Source organism: Artemia franciscana, chromosome 5, assembly GCF_032884065.1.
Source record: "Artemia franciscana chromosome 5, ASM3288406v1, whole genome shotgun sequence".
Lineage (NCBI taxonomy): Eukaryota > Metazoa > Arthropoda > Branchiopoda > Anostraca > Artemiidae > Artemia > Artemia franciscana.
In genome coordinates this window covers 10,991,048-11,013,065 of record NC_088867.1, presented here as the reverse complement: position 1 = coordinate 11,013,065, position 22,018 = coordinate 10,991,048, and the positions used below count along the sequence as shown (strand labels likewise).

Sequence of the window (22,018 nt, the reverse complement as noted above, 5' to 3'; positions counted from 1 at the left end):
CTTGCTGCGTCCAAGAAGGTAGTTAGTGAGTAATTTGATAATCGCAATTCATCCCCTGACCCGCCCTCACGTGACGGCAGCTGCTTTACAGCAGGTGGCTACCAGCATCAGTTTGAATCGTGGGAAACATTCTTTAGTTTTAAGTTTCTCACGGTTTGGGACATGGAAGGCGGTCCGAGCATGCTTTTTCCTGATTGGCCAGCGATGCAGCACGGGCTAAGCACACGCGCTTTTGAGTATAAGTTCTCGAGTGACGATTTCAAGTTATCATTTTGAGTTTAGATTTCTCCGTGCAAACTGTAAAAATGGCTCCACATTATTCTACTGCCTTGGATTTATCCACTCAGGATATACCGATATCAAGAACAGTGCAATATAAAAAGGTTACGAAACCGATGCTCGAACGACAAAGAAGAGCTCGTATCAATCGGTGTTTAGATGAGTTGAAGGACTTAATGGCTGAGGCCCTAGTTACAGAAGGTGAAAATGTGACACGCCTTGAAAAGGCAGATATTTTAGAACTTACAGTGAACCACCTTCAAAAATTAAGAAGGGAAAACAGAATTCGTGCAAACCCCATGACAGCAACTGACCGATTCCGCGCTGGCTTCACCACTGCTGCTCGCGAAGTGTCTGTGTTCCTTGCCGCTACTCCCGGTGTTGATATTTCCCTCGGAACCCGACTTCTCTCTCACCTTGGACATACTTTAAATACATTAAATACCACAACCTATGAACAGTATCCAGAATCACCTCTATTTGTTAATTCTAACGTAATGAGGCCATCAAGTCACGCCTCTAGTGGTTATGGTAGTTTATCAGAACAATGTGAAGGCACCCTAAGTCCCATCCCAGAACGACTAGATTCGCCTCTCTCCTCATCTAGTTCTTCGATCTGGAGACCCTGGTAAAGAACAGCTAATATAGTACCACTCCCAAGATCTCGAAGTCTTCCAGTGTGCCTTGATTCAGTGTGATACTGAATTTGTGATTGTTCTGTGATACTTGTATATTTTCATGTATAGCATATGTCTTATTTAATTTCGTATATCGCCAATATTTTTCAAATGAATTTATTCAAATACTAAATTACTGTATTTGGTTTAGGTGAAGATCAAAGTGAATGCTGCTTTCACATTTATTAAGTAGAACAATAATTAGTCAATTTCCAGCATTCATGGAGACTTTGCTTAGTTGCCAAATTGTCTTATCTTTGCTTTTAATATTAGACCTCTAGACATTTTTTTTAACAGATTCAGACTACATCACAACCTGGGAAGGTATAGGAAAATCATCCTTTACATAGGCTACTTTTATAATCTAAAGTAGGCCTAGGTAAGGTGAAACGTGATTACAAAGAAAAATAAAACTAAGTATGCAATGGCCGTCGGATCTTTCTCGTCAGCTGAACGATTTATTCATGATGCCTTATTTACTTCTATGAGCACGGAAAAAAAACTTGGCTGTTGAGAAATCTAAGGAGTAGAAAAAACTTACAGGTAAGGAAGGGTGTTTAAATATTCACTAGAAAAGGATTCTAGCTGGAAAATATTCTGACAAACGGAGAATGTGTACAACACTAAACGGTTGAATTGGAAATTACCGCTTTTCACTCAGTCACTCTACTATACTAATAAGAATATTCTCTAATATGCATGAAAGCTGGGAATACAAAGGATGACGAAACAATTTCAGTCGCCAGACTGCATGTTTCATAAGTCAATTTAATTCAGGTCTTAAAAAATGGACTTTGCGATATTCTTCATTTTTAAGTACGTGAGAATAAATTCAAAAGTATTTTGGAAACTTTCGACAAGATTTTTCACGGATAAAATTTCTTCTACCAAATAAAAATGAAATGCAGCAGCCTAACTTATCCGTTTTTTTTTTCGCTACTTAAGGTGAGATCCTAATCGAATTTGATTTCAAGAAAGGTAAGCCCAGAGTAAGTTTTAAGTAACTGGTCCCGCAAACATTCTGTAGAATTTTTTTTCTTCAATAAAACTATTCAGAGGCGCCATTTGGGGGGGGGGGGTCAGGGGTGGCAGATGACCACCCCAGATTTTCAGGGGGGCCCAAGCTTCCACCACAAAGGGCCCTTTGCCGGCCATAATAACCCATTATGTCCAGCATAATCCATTCTGTCCAATTGATTTGAAATTACTGCACGCCTATTAACCAAAGAGCGTAATTACTTGACGACCCTTGGGGTAATTACGCTATTTGCTATTAATCATTGTAAACTTTGAAAGTAGGTAAGATACATAATAAAATTCTTGAGTTCTGTCAAATGTCCATTTCCTAGATGATTACGCGACACGAAGTGAGTCGGGGGGGGGGGGGCAAGATGGAGTTCATACCCACCCCATGATTTGGTCCAAATGGCACCTCTGAAACTATTCTGAAAAAAAGATATTAACTTGGAAAATAGTATTAAACCAACTTTTTTCCGAACTTTTTGAAAAGCAGCAGAGTCCAAATTACATAAGTCACTCCGGCCCCCATGCCCACAGCGCTTGAAATTTTCATTTCGCATTCATTTTAAGAGCAAAAAGAATGTTCTTGTGGCTTTTACTTAGTATCCATACGACTGGTTTAGAAGTGATGAAGCTTTCCCCTTCCTCTCTACGTGCCACAGCAAGTCAAGCTTTCTTTTTTGTTTTCTTATGTTTTAATTTTATGATAAGTCGTATACTAGAAAAAAATCCACCATGCTTACTATAGCCAGTACAATACAAAAGTTTAATAAGACGTTTCCGTCACTTGACTATATTATTCCTATTCCCTCCTACAGGCATGCACGCAGGATATTGTCAGTGAACGGGGGTGGGTGGCAACAACAATATTTATTTAAGGGGGAAATCATAAAAATTGATTTGATAATTTGAAAAAGAAATGCCAGGATTTCAAGAAAATTTGGGATTCCAATGGAGTGGGCTGAGCCTAAGAGCATCCCTCTCCCACCTGTTGGTATCCTTGTATAGTCCTCTCCAATCTACCTTCTGTTCTATTCCTTTTTGCATTGCGACAACAATGCAAATAAACAGACAGGTCACATAGCAGTGGTATTCCCAAATTACACCTCTCTGCATCTTCCATTTTTTATTTTTCTTATTTAAAAACTTATTATCTTACTTATTGTAAAACTACTACTACTACTACTAATAACTCACTGCAGCACCAAGCCGCCTGAGGCCAACACAGCTACGCACGCTCCTCCTCCAACCTAATCTATTTAAAGCCTCCCTCTTTACACCCTCCCAGGAAGTTCCCATTTCCTTTAAATCCTTATTTATGACATCCTCCCAACCCAGACAAGGACGACCTGCTTTCCGTGTAGCCCCAGACGGTTGGCCAAAAAGGACAATCTTCGGTAATCTGTCATCCTTCATCCGTAGAACGTGGCCTAGCCATCTCAACCTTTCTTTCATTATAGCCCCAGAAAGCGGGATTGAACCACACTTTTCGTACAACCTACTGTTTGAAATACGGTCAGTCAGCCGGGTACCCAGAACAATCCGTAGGCAATTTCTCTGGAAAACATCTAGTAAATTTTCATCTGCTTTTCGGAGTGTCCATGCTTCAGAGCCATATTTGACCACTGTCATCACTGTAGCTTCCAATATTCTAATCTTGGTTTGTAGGCTTATCTTTCTATTCTTCCAAACTTTTTTTAACTGTGAAAAAACACCCTGAGCTTTAGCTATTCTACTTTTAACATCTTCACTGCTCCCACCATCTTTACTAATAATACTACCAAGGTAACTGAAGCTCCCAACCTGATCAATCTTTTCGTTACCTAAGGTCACCTGTTCATCTTCACTTAAAACTTAGAAATTCTGAAATAAAATGCTTTGATTATAAATTAGATAAAAGTAAATCCACGTCATAATGTAAATTTTCAAATTTGAAAAATAATACCACACCAGGCCTTTTTGTGGCTCGGGCCCAAGAGATTCTTCCTCAACCTCACTGCTTTTGATGGCACCTTGGGCCTATGTTTCACCTCATGGATGGCACCACAATTATGTTGCTTGCAAAGGTGGATCCAGAGCAATTTTTGGAGGGTAGATTTGTGACAATGGTGCCAGTAATTGACCAAATTAACAAGCTTATTTAAAAAAAAAGGATAACAAGATGAAAAAACAAATGAGGGAAAATCTTAGGGGTGCGGTGCCCCCTGGTGTCTTGAGATAAGCCTGGCGAGATTTTGCATGGGAGGGAAGTAAATCCAACGGAAGAGGAACTTTTTCTTCGCGATATGCAAACAACCTACCTTTTTATTTATCTTTGGTCCTGGAAGTGTGCAGTGACTTACAAATTTTTCCGTTATTGTGCGTCAAATTTACAAATTTTTGGGATTCTTATGTTGTGGATTGCTTATTTTTTTTACTTAAATGTTTAAGATCCTTATCGAAAGATGCGGATGCGATTCGCAGGCATAATATAAAGCTCTGATTTATTCTTAACATTAAAGATAGGGCCAATCGTTACATGACGATTTGCTTGATAAGGCCAAAATAAAAGATAAGGCCAATATAAAGGCCCTGTTCCAACATCTAAAAAGTCGCCAAAATAACCTAGATTTTCTTGATCTCTTCCCGTATAATTTATACGCTGTGTAAAATATATATTTTCAAAATATTATTTCCCCGCTTATTTCAAAATATCCACATGTAATATTAAATTGGCAATAAATTTCTGGTAGCAGATATATATCTAATAATCTTTTTCATAAGTCAATGAAAAGTTAAGACACTACTGCAGAATTAAGTCCTATAAGGTTGTTCAACAATATTTCAGAATCTTGAATGTTCTAGAATGGGCTTTCGCCACATGGGCAAAGCAGAGAAAGGGCCCTTGGCCCGTAAAGTGACTTTTAGTCAAAAGCTGGTTCATTGACCAATATCTCATAGGTACCAAGATGTATTTTCTAGATTTACTTAGTAAAGACTAGTTTTTTTATTACTTGCAGCGCAATTTTGTTGTGCTGGGGGGGAGGGGAGGGAAGGGGTTCGGTTGTTTCGTTTTAAGTCACTAAGGTATATTCATGCTATCTATATTTACTTTCCTCGTTTGTTTTACAAATATAGAAGAACAATTCGAATAGAAAGTTAAGGCTAATGGTCTTAATTTGTGTCCAATGCTATTTCTCCTATGATAGAAAATCATGAATAACTTCTGCGATTTTGGTGATTTTGAACTGATTTTTTTTTTGATGACTCTCGAGTTAAAAAGGAAAAAAATGTTGGTTTCACTTTTTCTGTATATGCTTTACCTATTGTGCAAAAAAAAGAAATCAAGTTATTTTAGTTTGGTGAATAAAAATTTAGTGGATGGGAAATGACAGTAGATTTTTTTTTTAGTTCATCCTGCCAGTATTTAAAAAAAAATGTTGGTTGCAGAATTGTTATATTTTTATTTTTAACGGTGCAAAAAATTATTTTTAATTTTCAACATTTTTCTTGCTAGAAGGTATGAAGTTGGCTCCAGAGGGTAGAATTTTGGATCATATGTAGATTTTATAATCTACAACCATTACAGAAAATTTCTGATGTCTATCATAAATAGTTTGAAAGCAAAATCAGAAAAATACAATTTCAAAATGTGCTTACTTTTTACTTATTTTACCCCTGTTTCCGGCTTAATAGCGTTGTTCATCAGCCAATAGAAAAAAAGGCGGGATTCTTATCCAATTTTAGGCATTACGCCTCCAAGGCATTGTGTCTCTGATTAGTTGACTTGTCAACTGAAGTCAATAAGACATTTGAGATATGAGGAAGAAAATTATCAACAAAAGGTGGCTGAATTTAAAATACCGGTAAGTAAAAATTACATATACAAGTTTCATTCCCTCTTGTCCATTAAATAAAAAAAAACAAGTTTTTTTTAACTGCATGTAAGGAGCGACATTAAAACGAACAAAAATTATTCCGTTTATGAAAGGGGGTAGTCCCTCAATGTCCCGCTCTCTACGCTAAAGTTTGACTCTTTCTCACAACTATACTTTTTAAAACAATAAGAAACTTTAGCGTAAAGAGCGAGGCGTTGAGGAGGGGACTACCCCTTTCATATACGGAATAATTTCTGTTCGTTTTAAGTTTTAATGACGCTCCTTACTTGAAGTTAAAAAAAACTGTTTTTTTTATGTAATTTCTGAACGTTTTTAAATTAATGGATGTTTTGATTTGGCTAACCGCACAACGAAATTTGCATATCTTTTTTTGTCTAAATGGCTTTCTCATATTTTCGTTCTGACGATTTTGAAGAAAATGGGGTGGGGGAGGAGGTCTAGTTGCCCTCCAATTTTTGGTAACTTATAAAAGCACCTAGAACTTTGTATATTTGTATTACATATATGAGGGGGTTTGCCCTTTCGTCAATACCTCGCTCTTTACACTAAAGCTTAAATTTTCTCCCGGTTCTTTAAGAATGACCCTAGAATCACCAAGTCCGTAGAATATATAGTTGAAATTACTTTAACGGAAAGAGCGAGGTATTTAGGAGGAGATGAACCCCTCATATGCGTAATAATTTCTGTTCGTTTTATGTTTTAATGCTGCTCCTTACTTTCAGTTGAAAAACTTCTTCATTATTATTTTTTCAGTTTTAATAATGCTAGAAAATCCTATGCCCCTTCATTGAATTTCTTTTCCCCCGTGACAAATTCCTCTAAGTAAAGATCCTTCAACGTAGCTCCCTCCCCTCTACCCCCCCCCCCCCCTCAGCCAAAACCCCTCAACCGTTGACTTTTAATTAAAAGGAATAGTTGTGGGAAAAGTCAAGTCATGGCCAATTGTAGAAAAAGCCAAGACAGATTGTCCAATTAAGTGGGCATCAGGTCAAGGTAAACACTGATCAAAGTTTATAACTTGTAGCCCCTCCCCCGGGAACTATGGGGGAGTAAGTCGTCCCCAAAGACATCTTATTATGTTTTTTGACTATGCTTAAGAAAATGGCTATCTCAAAATTTTGATCTGTTGACTTTGAGAAAAAAATGAAAGTGGGAGGGGGCCTAGGTGCCCTCCAATTTTTGGTCGCTTAAAAAGGGCACTGGAACTTTTCATTTTCATTAAAATGAGCCCTCTTGCGACACCCTAGGACCAATGGGTCGATACAATCACCCCTGGGAAAAAGAAAACAAAAAACAAATAAACACGCACCCTTGATCAGTCTTCTGGCAAAACAATTCTATGACTTTTAGGGCGTGTTTCCCCCTTTTTTCCAAAATAAGACAAATTTTCTCAGGCTCTTATCTTTTGATGGGTAGGACTAAATTTAATTAAAATCCGATTCTTTTGACGTATTTATTAGTATCAAAATTTCGTTTTTTAGACTTTCGTTTACTATTGAGCCGGGTCGCTGTTTTGTTTTTCTATGGTTCTTTTCATTTTTTTTAGAAAGGTGCTGCTTGGAGAACAAGATAAAGATAATTTGTCAAATGGATCGAAAATTTCAGAAGAATTTTCAGCAAATCCTCTCATAGACGATTCAAATAAATTGGGAAACGGTAGTGGTTCTTACGGTGTTGATTGCCCCGATACGAATACTGAGATAGACTTATCTGGAATTCCAGATGGAAACTGCATTGTGAATCTAAGGTATTTCCTTGCTGAAGTAATTTCAGCATTCAGACACAAAATCGATCACGGAAAATTGATTATAAAGCAATTAGAAAAGAAAGGCCTGAAAACTGAACTGAAAGTTAAGTGTAATAAGTGTAACTGGGAAAAGAGGATTAAAGGTGAACCAGAATGTCCAGCAACAAGCGTAAAAGAATATCTTTCAAGTTTTACGGACCAGACACAGGTTGCTTTTTCCGAAAAAAAATCAAGTCTTAAAGGCTGCTTGAATTCGAAGGCTGTTTGGGGAGCCATGGGTAGTGGAGGAGGGTATTCTACACTGTGTGAATTCTTCGGGGTGCTTGGAGTGAAACCAATGTCACGAATAGTTTATTCCCGTATTGAAAGGCAGCTTTGTAATGCTTGGATGAATAGTTTATCGGAAATTTTGCTAGAAAATGGACGAGAGGCCTTAAAATCAGCCATTCATGATGATAGGTATAAGGAGGACTCATACTGGACAAAAGTGATATGTGATGGAGGCTGGAATAAGCGTAGCAAAGGACACGATTATTCGGCCAAAGGATGTGTTGCAGTTATCATAGATGCATTTACGAAAAAACTGTTATATGTTGGCATAAAAAATAAATACTGTTATATATGTTTTTCTTCTGCAAACGCCAAAGTAATTCCCAAAGATCATTTCTGCTTTCTGAATTATAACGGAAATTCAAGGAGCATGGAAACAGATATTCTAGTTGAAGGCTTTCGTTCCAGTGAGGAGATGCACGGATTACAGTTTTTAGAGTTTATCGGTGACGGTGATTCCAGTGTTTTTTATAAGCTAAAACAAAGTGTTTCCTACGGTTCCAACATACGGAAACATGAATGTGCAAATCACGTCACAAAAAACTATACAGCCCATCTATATAATTTGTGCAAAAATAAAAAAGGTTTGTACACAAAATGTCTTCCCCGAGGAATTATCCAGCAACTGACAAAAAATTTAAGGGGTGCGATAAAAATAAATTCTGAAAATAATGGAACAGCAGAAGAATTGAAAATCTTGTTAAAAAGAGGTCCGTACCATGTTTTCGGAAACCACACAAAATGTGATTCTGGATGTCCTAAGATTGCTGAATTGACCGTGAATAGTAAAATAGAAGATCGGTGGAATAATTTTCCCCTGCACGTGTTTGAAGATGTTATGACAGAGGTCGATATTGTGTGTCGAAAAGCAGAGCAGCTTCGAAATGACGCAACTACAAACTTAGCTGAAAGCTACATGTCAGTTGTTGCTAAATTCATCGGAGGAAAGCAAATAAGCCGGTCTAAACGAGGTTCATATCATGCAAGAGTTCATGGAGCAAGTCTTGCTTATAATTCAGGTCCAAAATGGCATCAATTAGCTTGGAAAAATATTTTTGGGCTTAGTCCTTCTAGCGTAACAAAAAAATATTGTAATAAAACGGCTAAACTCCGTGTAATATCTAAACGTAATTTGACCAGTTATTATAGTGCTCTTGGAGGAAAACACGTTGCTAAGTTAAAAAATAGAAACTATAACTTTGGTAATCGTGACTATGGACCAAATTGCAATAAGCCAGACATGACTTCTGATGAAATGAATTTGGCCATACAAAAATATACTGACGAGAATTTAAAATTGGATTTTGCCAGTACAAGCTGTTTGTTCAACAGTACCAAGGGCCAATCCAAAAATGACACTTGGGTTGAAGAAAGATCTAAGAGAATAACTAGTAGTTACTTCCACAGAATTGCAACCAGAAAAAACAGCACCAGAGTTGCCCCAATTGTTAAGCAAATTCGAAACTTGGGACCTAGATTCTGCTCTGCCCTAATGAAAAAGGGCTTAGATTTAGAAGTAGTGGCACTAGAAGCATATGAAAACAAATTCAACTTAAAAGTCGTAAAGGGAGATCAAATAGGACTCAGTGTGCATCCACAGTATCAGTATCTTGCTGCATCTGTAGATGGGCTGCTCCCTAATGGCACACCTATAGAGATAAAAACGGTGCATAATATACCAGAGTTCAAAACCATTTATGATGTGGCCCAGTCAAAAAATTTAGTTAAAGCATTTTTTCTTGAATTATCCAGTGAAGGTCTTCAGCTAAAAAAAATCACAGGTATTTCGCCCAGATACAAGGCCAACTCGAGATACTGGATAAAATGGTATGCCACTTAATAGTTTATAACTCTATTGAGGATTGGGAAATAATTACAGTTCACCGATCGAAAGACTACTGGGAAAAAATATTTCCGAAGCTTGAAGCCTTCTGGAATGAATCCTTACTTCCTGAAATTTTAGACTCAAGGGTTGCAAGGAATATGGAAATCAGAGAACCTGTGTCTGTAAAATGTACAACAGCCCACCAACCGAAGGACTCAAGCTTGTCTCAAGAAATAAAAAGAGGAAAAAAAAGAAGGTTGAGTCGAGTTGAAGTGAACAGCAAGAAAAAAAACGCACAGAAGGGATCGGGGGAGAACAGTGAATTTACCAGGAACTCAATGCATGAAAACAGTGATTTTGAAGAAATAATTTGGTCTGATTTGGAATAGATAAATCTTCGTGTTTGATAAAAAAAATGTGTTAAAAAATATTGGCAAGGAAAATTATTTTTTCCTCCATAAATTTCTGTCTCATTCTTCGTCAATGTCCAAAAATAATGAAGTTTCTTATCTGGTCTGAAGTATATTAAATACATTTAATACAAACAATTTTAGTTTTTTTCTTATAAATTTCTTGTATGTTACTTGGGCTTAGTATTTGTGATTTTTATAGTTTTTCCTACAATTATTACGTTTTCTGTACAATTCGTTCATTTTTGGTATTTAATTAAAGCGTCTTTAAGTTTCTTTCCGAAATCTTGTGCATCTCGCCCTAACACAAAATAACGTTAATGCCCTAATCTTATTACAAGGAAAATAGCTTTCATCTTATTAATTCCAAAATACTGACAAAAAAAAACCACTATAAAAATCAAGGTGACTGGAAAGATATTGAAAATGAACTGAATGTGTAATGTATAATTATTTAGTGTTTAATATACTAATTACAGGAAACATCAACAATTAAGGTTTACAGATTCTATTTAGCGACAATTTTTTATTTTGGTTTACGGTTAGAACGGAACTCTAGTCGAACTCCTATGGGCAGTAATTTGTGTCCTTTTTGGTTTAACTTTAGCACTCATTTTAATTTTTAATCGTTTAGGATTTAATTATTTGTATATAGCAGTACCCATTTCTTTTATGTTTGGTATAATTATTTATTTTTATTTCTCTTCATTTTCAGTCAATTATGCATAGACAGTAATGTTTGACCGTTTCACATTTAGATCATTGAAGGATTTTATTTTCTGTCCGTCTGTTTCAAATGGCTCTTTAATTTTCAATTACTTAACTCACTAGCCTAATTGTATAATGTACATTCCCAGATTGCTATGAAATCACGATCTTGTATCAGACTTAGCAGACATCTGCCATGCTTGGGATACTTATGTCATGCTTGGCACAGATCATTCACTCTTAGTATTGTTCTCACAGTTCCGCTATGCTTGGCACACTTCTGCCATGCTTGGTACTAGCCACCTGAGGTATATGATTTCTGAGAGTGAAAAACCTCTCAAACATTCATCCTTTTTCTTTGGGTAGTTTACTTTTGCATGTGCGGACTGTTTGTTTTCGTTGTTGTATTTTAATGGGGGCAGATACGATGGACAAGGGTTTTTAAATTCCTTTTGGGAAATCCCAAACTTTTTACTGTTATCGCTTTTCTTCTATTTCAATAAAAATTCTTTTTTATGTGCTTTAACCCGTATGCGCCTGAGAGGCTATATTTCTTCCAAAATAAGTTCATTAGTACGGGTATGCATTGAGTTTTTCGTTTTACACAAACTTTTCCTCTTGTTATCTTCCCAATAAATTAGTTTTATTTCCATCAATTCTGTTTATGTGCTACTTTTTCATAGTAAATTTATGATGGAATGGCGGATTAGTCTTCTTAGTTATTTAGCAGGATGAGATTGAGGAGCACAAAAACACAAACGTACGCAAACACAGGAACAAGTCTACACACACACATCAAATTACCAATTACGCACTTATTGTTTGATGCAAGCTGTGCTAGAGTTTTGTTCGCAGGAATTCTTCAATTCAATTCAATCATATATATTTAAATAAAAACACATAATTACATGTACATAATCTGCCAGGAAAGCACAAAAGTGCTTGACTAGGGCAGAAACTTAACTAAAGAATAATTAAACAATCAACTAACAGAAACAACGAATCAACTGGATTTATCAAAAAAGAAAAAAAAGAGAAAAAAGGGGAGTGACGAAGAGAAAGAAAAGAAAAAAAAGAAAATAAAAGAAAAGATCGAAAAGAGGAGGACCGCATGATATTCAAATCTAAACAGTATTTCTGGAACGACCCTTCACTGCTCGCTTGAAGGTAGTAAGGTTATTTGAGTTCCGGATTTCCAAGGGGATTGAATTCCAGATAGCTGGTGCATATCCGTAGAAAGTCCTTTGCGAAAGCCAAGTTGGGTATCGCACAGAAGATTCTACTCCTGGAGGTAATCATACATTCTTTCATGGATTACTTTCTCATAAATCTTCGAAAAAAAGGTGAAATAGAAATGGATCGGTAATTACTCGGTTCATTTTTTGACTTCCCTTTGTGAAGGGGTAGCACTCAGGCTAATTTAAGTCTTTCTGGAAAAGTTCCCTCTTCAAGTGATAAATTAATCAGATGAGTCAAAATAGAAATAACAATTGTTTTTGTTGCTTTAACGATACTTCATCTACTCCACAGGATTGTTATTTCATACACATAATTATTTCATTTATTTCATTTTCATCACAATTTGTAAAAAGGAATTCAGAAGTAACATGACGAGGTTTAAGTTTGGGGACTGGTGGACTTCGAGAACTGAAGATTAAAAGAAAATAGCCAGGTGGGTGTTTCACCCACCTGGCTAACTGCTTGCAATTCTCAATACCCAAGGGTTCTCCCAATAGCCAAACAATTTTCATTTCCAAACGGACTCGGTTGAGGTTGAGGTTTGGGAGAGTTCACGCTTTACATTTCAAAACAGACACCCATCTCGAAAATAAAAGATTTGTCTACTTTTCGTACAAGTTCTACCATTTGCATTCAATGCACATCGAATCAAAATCTCTGAGCGAAAAAATATAGGATTACCCTTTAAATTGATGTGCAAAAGAAAACACTATTTTTAGCTCAGCAGTGGGTATATTTTCTTTTACATAACCTGTTCATTTAAATTAATCTCCGTAGAATCTAACGTGCTTTTGCTAAACAAACATCTTTTGTTTTTTTCTCCCACTTGTTTATGTTTTTGTCAAGTCTCATAAACGAGTTTGCTATCGAATAGATACTAGCAGTGGCGTTATTAAGATTCTTAGAATCTGTTTCAGAAATTGGGCGGGAACAAAAAAGACCATTAGCCTTAAAAGCTTATTCAGATAGAAAATTAGACGAGTCAGGTTCTTACCAATGATGGACACTGACAGTGGAGTCAGGAAGCTATATAATTCACTGGATTTTTCTACTCCCGATTTTGTCCCAAATCAATGTATGTGACTACTAGGTTTAGCTAATTGCCTTAATACATATTTGACAAAGGCCAGCCAGCTATTATCCAGATTACCCTGGTCTAAGAGAGGGATAGATAGACCTACCATACATTGCCTATTGATAAAGAAAAAACTGGTCACGTTGTTTTTGCCTCCCAGTAAAATTCTAGTTAATTCACTTCTTGCTATCTCAGAAAGGGTTTAGGTTAGGAAAATAAAACTTTCAAGGATGAATCTACAGACTAAAGTATGTCCCAGGAAAGTATTTTGAAGCAACTGCCTCCAGTCCTTTTTCCTTTAGAGGGCCCTGACTTTTGATAACCTTCAAAAACATGTGTGTTATAAAAATGAAACCTTGCAAAATAGATCTTTGGCTTAATTAAAGTACAACAAAATTGTTTTCAGCTTCATAACTTAGCTCAATTCCATTTTATAAGGTTTTAAAGACATGCAAATACATTCCCAAAATTAAAAAAAAACATTTAAATGGCTCGAAATTGTACTCAAATAACAGGAATTGCATTTTCAGAACTAAAGGCAGAGAAGAGTCAACTGGTAACTGAAAATTAAGGTAAAATGCTGTTTTGTCAAAATTTCAGTAGGTATAGACCTGTCATATAGGCCAATTTCAGGGCCCTCTAGAGGGAGAAGGAGTAGAGATGGGTACTTTAAAATACCTTCCTGGGACATACTTTAGCCTTTAGACCTATCCCTGAAAATTTCATTTTCCTAACCTAAACACTTTCCAAGATAGCAAAGAAGTCAATTAACTAGAATTTTACCCCTGCCAGCAATGACAGTGAAGTTTAAAGGAGGTGTTATTTACACTTATTGGTGCTAATAATCATTATTCCTCCTCTGAAGGAAACTTGGTATTAGTCCATAGGCTAGTTAAACCCACCCAAAACAAAACCTTCTAAAATTCTTAATACAACATTAAAATTCTAAAATAATTCCTTATGACATCTCTAAAAGTGGTTCATTTTACTTTGCCCTCCCTTCTAATGTGCAAATACAGCCACAATCTACACCAAACAAATTCTTTTTTTTCTCATGGAGCATCACAAGGATGGATAATCCTTATATCACTCCAAGCTGCAATTTAAGGTAATTTAAGGTAGATCTAGTCTACATTATATCAGGTTACTTCCCATGCATTTTCCTGTTTCATTATTACATTATTCATGTATTCAAATAGACTAACAGCAATGTCCATGAATTCAAAAAAACAGAAAAATACATAGGAAATGTAAATGGTTTTGAAGCCTATACTCTCCAAAAGACTGAGGAAGATTTGCTATTTTTTCCCATAGAAATTGCCTGCAGACTGTTTTGGGTACCAAACTGACTTATCATATCTCAAACTGTAGGGTGTATAAAAGTGTGGTCCAATTCCATAATGGCTATAATGAGAGAAAGGTTGAAATGAATAAGACAAGTACTTTGGATCAAGGATGACAGATTGTCCTTGTCAGCCAACTGTTTAGGGCCAAAAAAAAAAAAAATAAATACTGTCCTGCAATATGCCTGAGACACAGCAGAGAGAGGCAGGTGAGAATGGCCCATAAATTTGTTTCTCCAATTAGATTTTTAAACATCCTTTTTTGTGTTTTATTTGATGAATACCTGTTTTTTCTTGCATTTCATCAAAAGAGAAGAGAAATAAATAAAACACCTCCCCTAGAATTTGAAAATACATTTGCCCCCCCTTCCTAAATTTTTATGAATCCAACACTGTACATGAGAGTCCTTTTTGCTTGACCATTCTTATTTTCTATTTTATTGCCCTTATTATTCATTATTTTTTTAAAATAATTCACCTGTCTATTATTATTCCTCTTTATTATTTTTTACTTCATTCTTGTATTTATTCATTTTTGCTTTTTCGATCATTTATTTACATATTACTAATTTTATATATCAATTACTTCTTTACAAGCTACTTTTATTATTATTTCTCTATACATTTATCTGTTTTATTAATATTTTTTATTAATGTTTCTCAAAATTAAGTTATAATATCAATATCTATATAGATGATATTTTCAATTAACTACTAATCATCTAACTCACTATGCTGACACCTCAAAGTTGTTTGGTGCAGTCAATCATGAGTCAGTACAAGCAGATCTCAACCATACTCAAAACTGGGCAACATGAGCTTCAATATTGACAAATGTTATTCATGTTGGCAAGTCCAACCCAGGTTTCAAGTATACTATGGTCAATCCATCTGTAAATAATATTCAAGAGCTAAAAGTATAGATGAAGAAAGGGATCTTGGAATCATTGTTGACAACCAGTGTAAATTCCATTTAGACTGCAAGAAGACTGTCTCATGTAAGCTCTGTCCTAGCACTCTAACTAGGTCCAGTAGATCTCTTTATGTTTGATGAGGTTGTACAAGGCCCTTGTCAGACCAGTGCTTGATTTTGGAATGTGCATATCATCATAAGGATACAGGGGTGATGTGTTGCTTCTAGAAGGGGTGCAAAGGACAGCCACCAAGGCAGCATCTAAGACAAGAGACAAGCCTTATGATGAACACTTGAAGGAGCTGAAATTATTTGCACTGGTTTACCAACAACTAAGAGCTGATATGCATATGACACATGAGCTTACCCCTTGAGACCCCCCCTCCAATCCATATGTCAATTTCCCAAAATATTGGCACTGATAGGAGGAGACATTCAAAGAACCTGTTCAAACCATCTGTCAAAACTCAACACCAACCACAGTTTCTCTCCTGCCATAAATAAATAAATAATTTATTCCTAATGCCTCTCAATAAAAATTTCCACATAACTGACATCTTTTTAAAAGAAAAATGTTAGGGCAGGGGGATGAGCAGATCAACTGCAGCACGATTGCCATTTAAAGTTGTCCTACATTGAAAGTCTTGAGATATGGTATGTTTATGTTTAGGCTATTGGAGAAGGCTTCCAGTGATTTCATCTTTTTGACTGGGAATGGTAATTTGTTCCAGATTCTGATGACCTGGGGTATGAACAAATGATGGTAAGAATTAGATCTTGCAATCTTCATCTTCATAGGCTCCAATTGCAGACTGTGCAATCTTGTGTTGCTTTGGGGAGTTATTTGAACAAGCTTGTCTTTTATGTTCCCAAAATTCTCATGAACTATCTTGAAGAGGGTTTTTAAGTCTAAGATCGTTCTTCTTGTCTCATGTTTATGGAGAGTGAGCCTTCCGAGAGCTATGTCATATGGAAGGTTTCTGAATCCTTGAAGTCCTTTTACAAAGCGTTTCTAGACTCGTTCTATTCTATCAATATCCTTTTTGAGATATGGCAACTGGATGACAGTGGCATATCCAAACTGTGGTCTGATGTAGCTTGTGTATGCTGAGATCTTTGAGTGAATGTCAAGGTATCATAGGGAGTGAGTGAGTAGCCAGAGAGTATTTGATGTTTAGTTATTTGATGATGCTGATCATAATGGTATACCCTGGAAGCACCAGTGGAATTCATTTGATGTTTAGTCATTCACATCATCAAGTATGGAGGAACTAACAGATCTTAATTTGCTTTGAAGTGCAAATTGAAGTAATTTATTGTTTTTGTTAATGTGTACATTATTACCAGGCTTTCTTGACATAAATACAAAAAGACTGGTCTGTGCACATACCTCTTGTTTTATTACAGAATGTTTTTTTATAATGTTAAAAAAAGACAAATTATCATGTGGTTATGACTCCAACACCAACTTAGAGTCAGATTGCAAGCTCTCCAATGATCTAGGTGTCTTGCTTCAGTGTGGTCGTAGCACTGAAATGATGGATGCACTTTGAATAGCATAAGTTGATTCTGAAGAACCAGAAAGTAATGGACATCACTTAAGTCATTCAGTCACAAACAGTTGAGCACAAAGCATACCACTGGTCATTTCAGTTGGTCCTAAGTTGGACAAGAACTCTGCAAAGCTTATCATGAGAGCTGCTAGGTCTTCAACTGAAACTTCTACCTCTTCTACTGTCGTGCAATCAGTAAATGAAATTCTTCTTTTGATATGCCTTGCTCAAATGGAAGAAACAAATTATGATAGCCTCAACCATGGAAGTATTTTTGGAAGAAAGTAGCCTTTTGGATTGCTGTAGCACATTAACTGACTTCTTCCTTTGGTTGTACAACATGATGCTACTGGAATACATTATTGAGCAGAATAACCTGTACTTGCAGCAAAAATCAATAAGCTAGACTCATAAGATCTTCAAGCCCCTAACCATACCTGAATTCTTGGATTTCTTAGGCATCAACATAATCATGTCACATCATAACCTGCAGATAGTGCAATTTACTGGGAGGACTCTGCAATATCTTTGGTTCAGTTTAACAGTTTAATGGTTTAATGGAAACCCAAGCAAGCACCTACAACAAGAACATATATAAGCAAGCAAATAATTATAAGCACAGGCATGCACGTTAATAAGCAGAACTTCAAGCACGGCAAGTCAATATTCTACATCCTCCTTCTTTTGTTGATAACATCAAAGGTTGAGCCTGGTGGGTGGCTTTGTAATTCGCCCAGAACGCGTGGTGCCGCATAGCGGCTGTCTTGGTCGTTGGGTTAGGTGCGAAGGGGATCGTGAAGGAGACTCTGCAGTGGCAGCATCTGCTAGTGGTGTAGCAAATCTTTCGGCGGGTGTAGTTGTAGCACGAGGTGGCATTGGGAAATTTTTGGGACTTGACGGGATGCTATGTGGATGTTCAATTCCTATTTGGGCTCAAGGAGATGCGTGGGATTGATCTCCAGGTATACTGGGTTCCGGGGATGTTGCTTCAAACTGCGGCTTGGTGGACATACTTTGGTTTCTCTCTCTGATCTGTCGCCTGTTCCGTCTGTAGCCCTTTCCATTCTCTGTTTGAAGAATGTAGGATCGTGGCGCATTTTCGTATTTTTCCAGTATCAGTGCTTTCTGCCACCTAGCATTGTGGTCGAGCTTCACCCACACAGTCTGATCCTTGAGCAGCGGTTTTAGGTCCCTTGAGTGTCTATTATATGACTCCGTTTGTAGTTTCTGTTGTCTTTCTCTGGCTTGTTGGAAAGATGAGGGTGGGATGACCTTGGAATTTAAGTGTCTGGGAAGAACGGGTAAAACGGATCTGAGTTGTTTGCTCATCAGCAACTGTGCTGGTGAGGCTAGCCCATCGACTGGTGTGTTACGGTACTCCAGCATGGCTAAGTACGGATCGGACTGGTGTTCTACAGCTTTGGACATGATCCTTTTTGCCGTCTGTACCGTTTTTTTGCTAAATCCATTTGACTGTGGATAGTTTGGGCTTGACGTTTTGTGGTCAATGCTCCATTTGTCAATAAAATCTCTGAATTCCTTTGACGAAAACTGAGTCCCGTTGTCTGACGTCAGTGTTTTCGGGATTCCGTGTCTGGCGAAGTGGGCTTTCAGTTTGGTGATCACTTGCTGTGATGTGCTAGTTGTTAGCTTATCGACTTCTATGAACCTGCTGTAATAGTCAGAAGTGACTAAATACTGAACTCCCATGAATTCGAAAATATCCGTTCCAACATGTTCATATGGATGTGTGGGGATTTGAGATGTCATCATACTTTCTTTGACTTGGTTTTGTGCCATAGTACAACAAGTACTGCAGCTGCCAATCATGTTCTCAATATCTTTTGTAATGTTTGGCCAGAACACTACCATCCTGGCTCGTTCTTTGGTTTTGACCATTCCTAGATGGGAAGCATGTAGTTGGTTTAAAATGTCATTCTGCAGTGTTTCTGGGATTATGATTCTGTCGCCCTTCAGAATCACGCCATCCATGTATGTTAGTTCATCTCTGTGATTCCAAAACTTGAGTATTGCAGTGTTGCATTCATGGCGATGATCGGGCCATCCCTCAGCGATGGTCTGGACCAGCACTTGTAGGTTTTGGTCAATCCTTGTTTGCTCTATGATTTGTTGGATCTTGTTGTCGCGAATTGGGACAGATCTGAGAAAGCTGAGTACTGCAAATTCGGAGTCATGCTGTGTGTCTGGATCTGTTTCGGGCAAGTGTAATCTGGAAAGGACATCTGCAACCGGAATCTCGGAGCCTGGGCGATAAATGACTTGTATGTCATAGTTCTGAACTGCTATCATCATTCTTCGAAGTCGTGGTTGAGCCTTGGATATGGGCTTCTTAAGTATTGACTCAAGAGGCTTGTGGTCGGTGGTTACAGTGGTTGTTCTACCGTATATGTATTGGCGGAAGTGTTTGCAAGTGTATGTTACGGCTAGCATTTCTTTCTCAATTTGCGAATACCGTTTTTCTGCTCCGCTGAGGGACCGGGATCCAAAGGCAACTGTTTTGTTGTCGACGACTAGTTGGGCCCCTAGCCGATGTTGAGAGGCGTCCACTATGACTTCTACGTTTCTGCTCTTATGGTCAAAGTATGAGAGGTTTTTGCAGATTGAGGCTTGGATTTGCTTCTTTGCATTCTCATGCTGGGTTTTCCAGTCGTAAGTTTTGGATTTAGACAGTTCACGGAGAGGGTGGTTTAGACTGGAGAGGTTTGGGATGTATCTTGCTAAATAATTGTACATGCCTAGGAGCACCTGTAGCTGTTCGTGTGATTCTGGTGCTGGCATGTTTGCAATTGCCTTTGTCTTTTCTGGATCTGCTTTGATCCCTTCAGCGGTCAGCAAGTGCCCGAAGTATGGAATGCTTAGAGCATTAAAAATACATTTATCTCGGTTGAACCTTACTCCCTTTTCTCTGGCTCGCTGTAATACCAGCCTCAACTTAGCATCATGATCTTCTGTATTTGCTGCTGTTCCAGCAATGTCATCTATTATGAGTCCAATGTCAAGTCCTTCGAAGACTTCCTCCATCTTCTGTTGGAACTCGTCCTGTGCTGATTTGACTCCAAATGGGTATTGCTTCCAGCGATATCTACCAAATGTAGTGCTAAAGGTGGTTAGGAGGGATGACTCCTCATCTAGTTCCATGGACCAGTATCCTTGTCTTGCGTCCAATTTAAAAAATGTATTAGATCCTGAACATTTTGCTGCTACATCATCAAACGATGGTATTGGATGGTAAGGACGCTGCACCCATTCGTTTAGGTCGACAGGATCTAAACAAATCCTAAGAGATCCATTTGGTTTTTGGACGACTACGATTGAGTTTGCCCATTCAGTTGGTGTAGTTGTCTTCTCAATGATGCCCATGACTTCAAGGCGATCAAGTTCTTCTTTGAGTTTTTCTTGTAGGGCGAATGGAACTCTTTTTGGTGGTTGTACTGTTGGTACAGCTCCTTCTTTCAAGTGGATTTTACACTTCCCTGGGAATTTTCCTACACCTTCAAAAACATCTCCATATTCCTCTAGTATTCTGGCCGTTTCGGGTTTCATTGAGGTTGCAGGTTCGTTCTGTACATTCAGAATGAATTTGATCAATTTCATATTCTGACTTGTCTTTCTGCTAAGGATTGGCTTTGCGATCAGTGTTGAACACATGAAACTGGTGAGCCTGTTTCTCACCTTCTTTGTAGCAGATGCATAGCTCTACAAACCCCAAAACCTGTAATCTTTCTCCGGACTAGCTTGTTAGAATGTGTTTTGTTGGTTGCAAACGAGGTTTAGGTACCATGTTATTATAGTCGCTGACCGGAAGAACATTTGCTTCAGCTCCTGTGTCTATTTTGAAGACTAAATCTAGTTTCTGCTCAACAATTCTTATTACAGCATCTGGCCCATCTGCGTGTTTCAGTAGCATGCTGTTGACAGTGTCAATCATGAACTCACTTGCACTTGTTCCTGCTTCTTGTTGGCTTATTTCATTCACACCTTTGCTTTTACATACTTTGGCGAAGTGATTCAGTTTGTTGGATTTTGAAAATGTTTTGCCCCTGGCTGGGCAGTTATGATTCTTGGTATAAGGTGCACCACAGAAATAGCATTCCTTGTTGTTGCACTGTTTCTTTAGGGCATCTATCTCTTGTTTCATCACGGGCACTGAAGTCTTATTAGCAGCTGTCATTTGCGCTTGGGTTTCCTGTTCTGATTCGATGGCACAGCAAATCTCTATTGCTCTGGCAAGGGTTAATGTCCCTCCTTCACTTAGCAATTTCTCTCTAATCCTGTCACTCTTAACTCCTAAGACAAGACGATCTCTTATCAGGTAATCTCTGCTGGTACCAAAGTCACAGTCATTAGCAATTAACTTGAGGTCGGTCACATATTGTTCAATGTTTTCATTACCTTGGTCTCGCTTGTGGAAAGTAAATCTTGTCACTATGGGGTTTGATATGGGTTCAACATGGGCTCCGAATTTATTAAGGTACGTTTGAACCCTGTTTGTCTCGGCATCTGTTAGAGTCCATGTGCTGAAAATGTCTCTTCCTTTATCACCAACCCATATCAATAGATACGAACACTGGACAGCCTGGGATTTGCCTTCCAGTGGTCCGGAGAATATTAATTCACAGTGTTGTCTGAACCTTTTCCAGGCCGATTTTAGGTTCGTCGATGACCAGTCCAAGGACGGATGTGGTGTGCTGTCCATGTTTACTGTTTTACTTCTGATACCATGCAATATCTTCGGTTTAGTTTAATGGTTTAATGAAAACCCAAGCAAGCACCTACAACAAGAACATATATAAGCAAGCAATAATATAAGCAAGCAAGCACCTACAACAAGAACATATATAAGCAAGCAAATAATTATAAGCACGGGCATGCACGTTAATAAGCAGAGCTTCAAGCACGGCAAGTCAATATTCTGCAGACTCTGATGATGCGCAGGTCCCAATCAATTGTGAAAGCATGAGTAGAGACAGATTCTGCCAAATTCAACAATTTTTGCATTT

General features: G+C 37.7%; 2 protein-coding genes across 3 annotated transcripts in view; both read left to right on the top strand.

Moving 5' to 3' along the window:
• Positions 1 to 266: 266 nt before the first annotated feature.
• Positions 267 to 1,089, top strand: LOC136026969 (enhancer of split mbeta protein-like). The gene has a single exon (XM_065703838.1). The coding sequence runs from the start codon at positions 306 to 308 to the stop codon at positions 909 to 911; it is 606 nt and encodes a 201-aa protein (XP_065559910.1). The 5' UTR covers positions 267 to 305; the 3' UTR covers positions 912 to 1,089.
• Positions 1,090 to 13,068: 11,979 nt separating this feature from the next.
• Positions 13,069 to 22,018, top strand: part of LOC136026973 (exocyst complex component 8-like) — a 90,103-nt gene continuing 81,153 nt past the window's right edge. For both annotated transcript variants that reach the window (XM_065703844.1, XM_065703843.1), the window contains exon 1: positions 13,069 to 13,188. In XM_065703844.1, the coding sequence (XP_065559916.1) occupies positions 13,110 to 13,188 (79 nt within the window). In that variant the 5' untranslated portion in view covers positions 13,069 to 13,109. The remainder of the gene's footprint in view (positions 13,189 to 22,018) is intronic.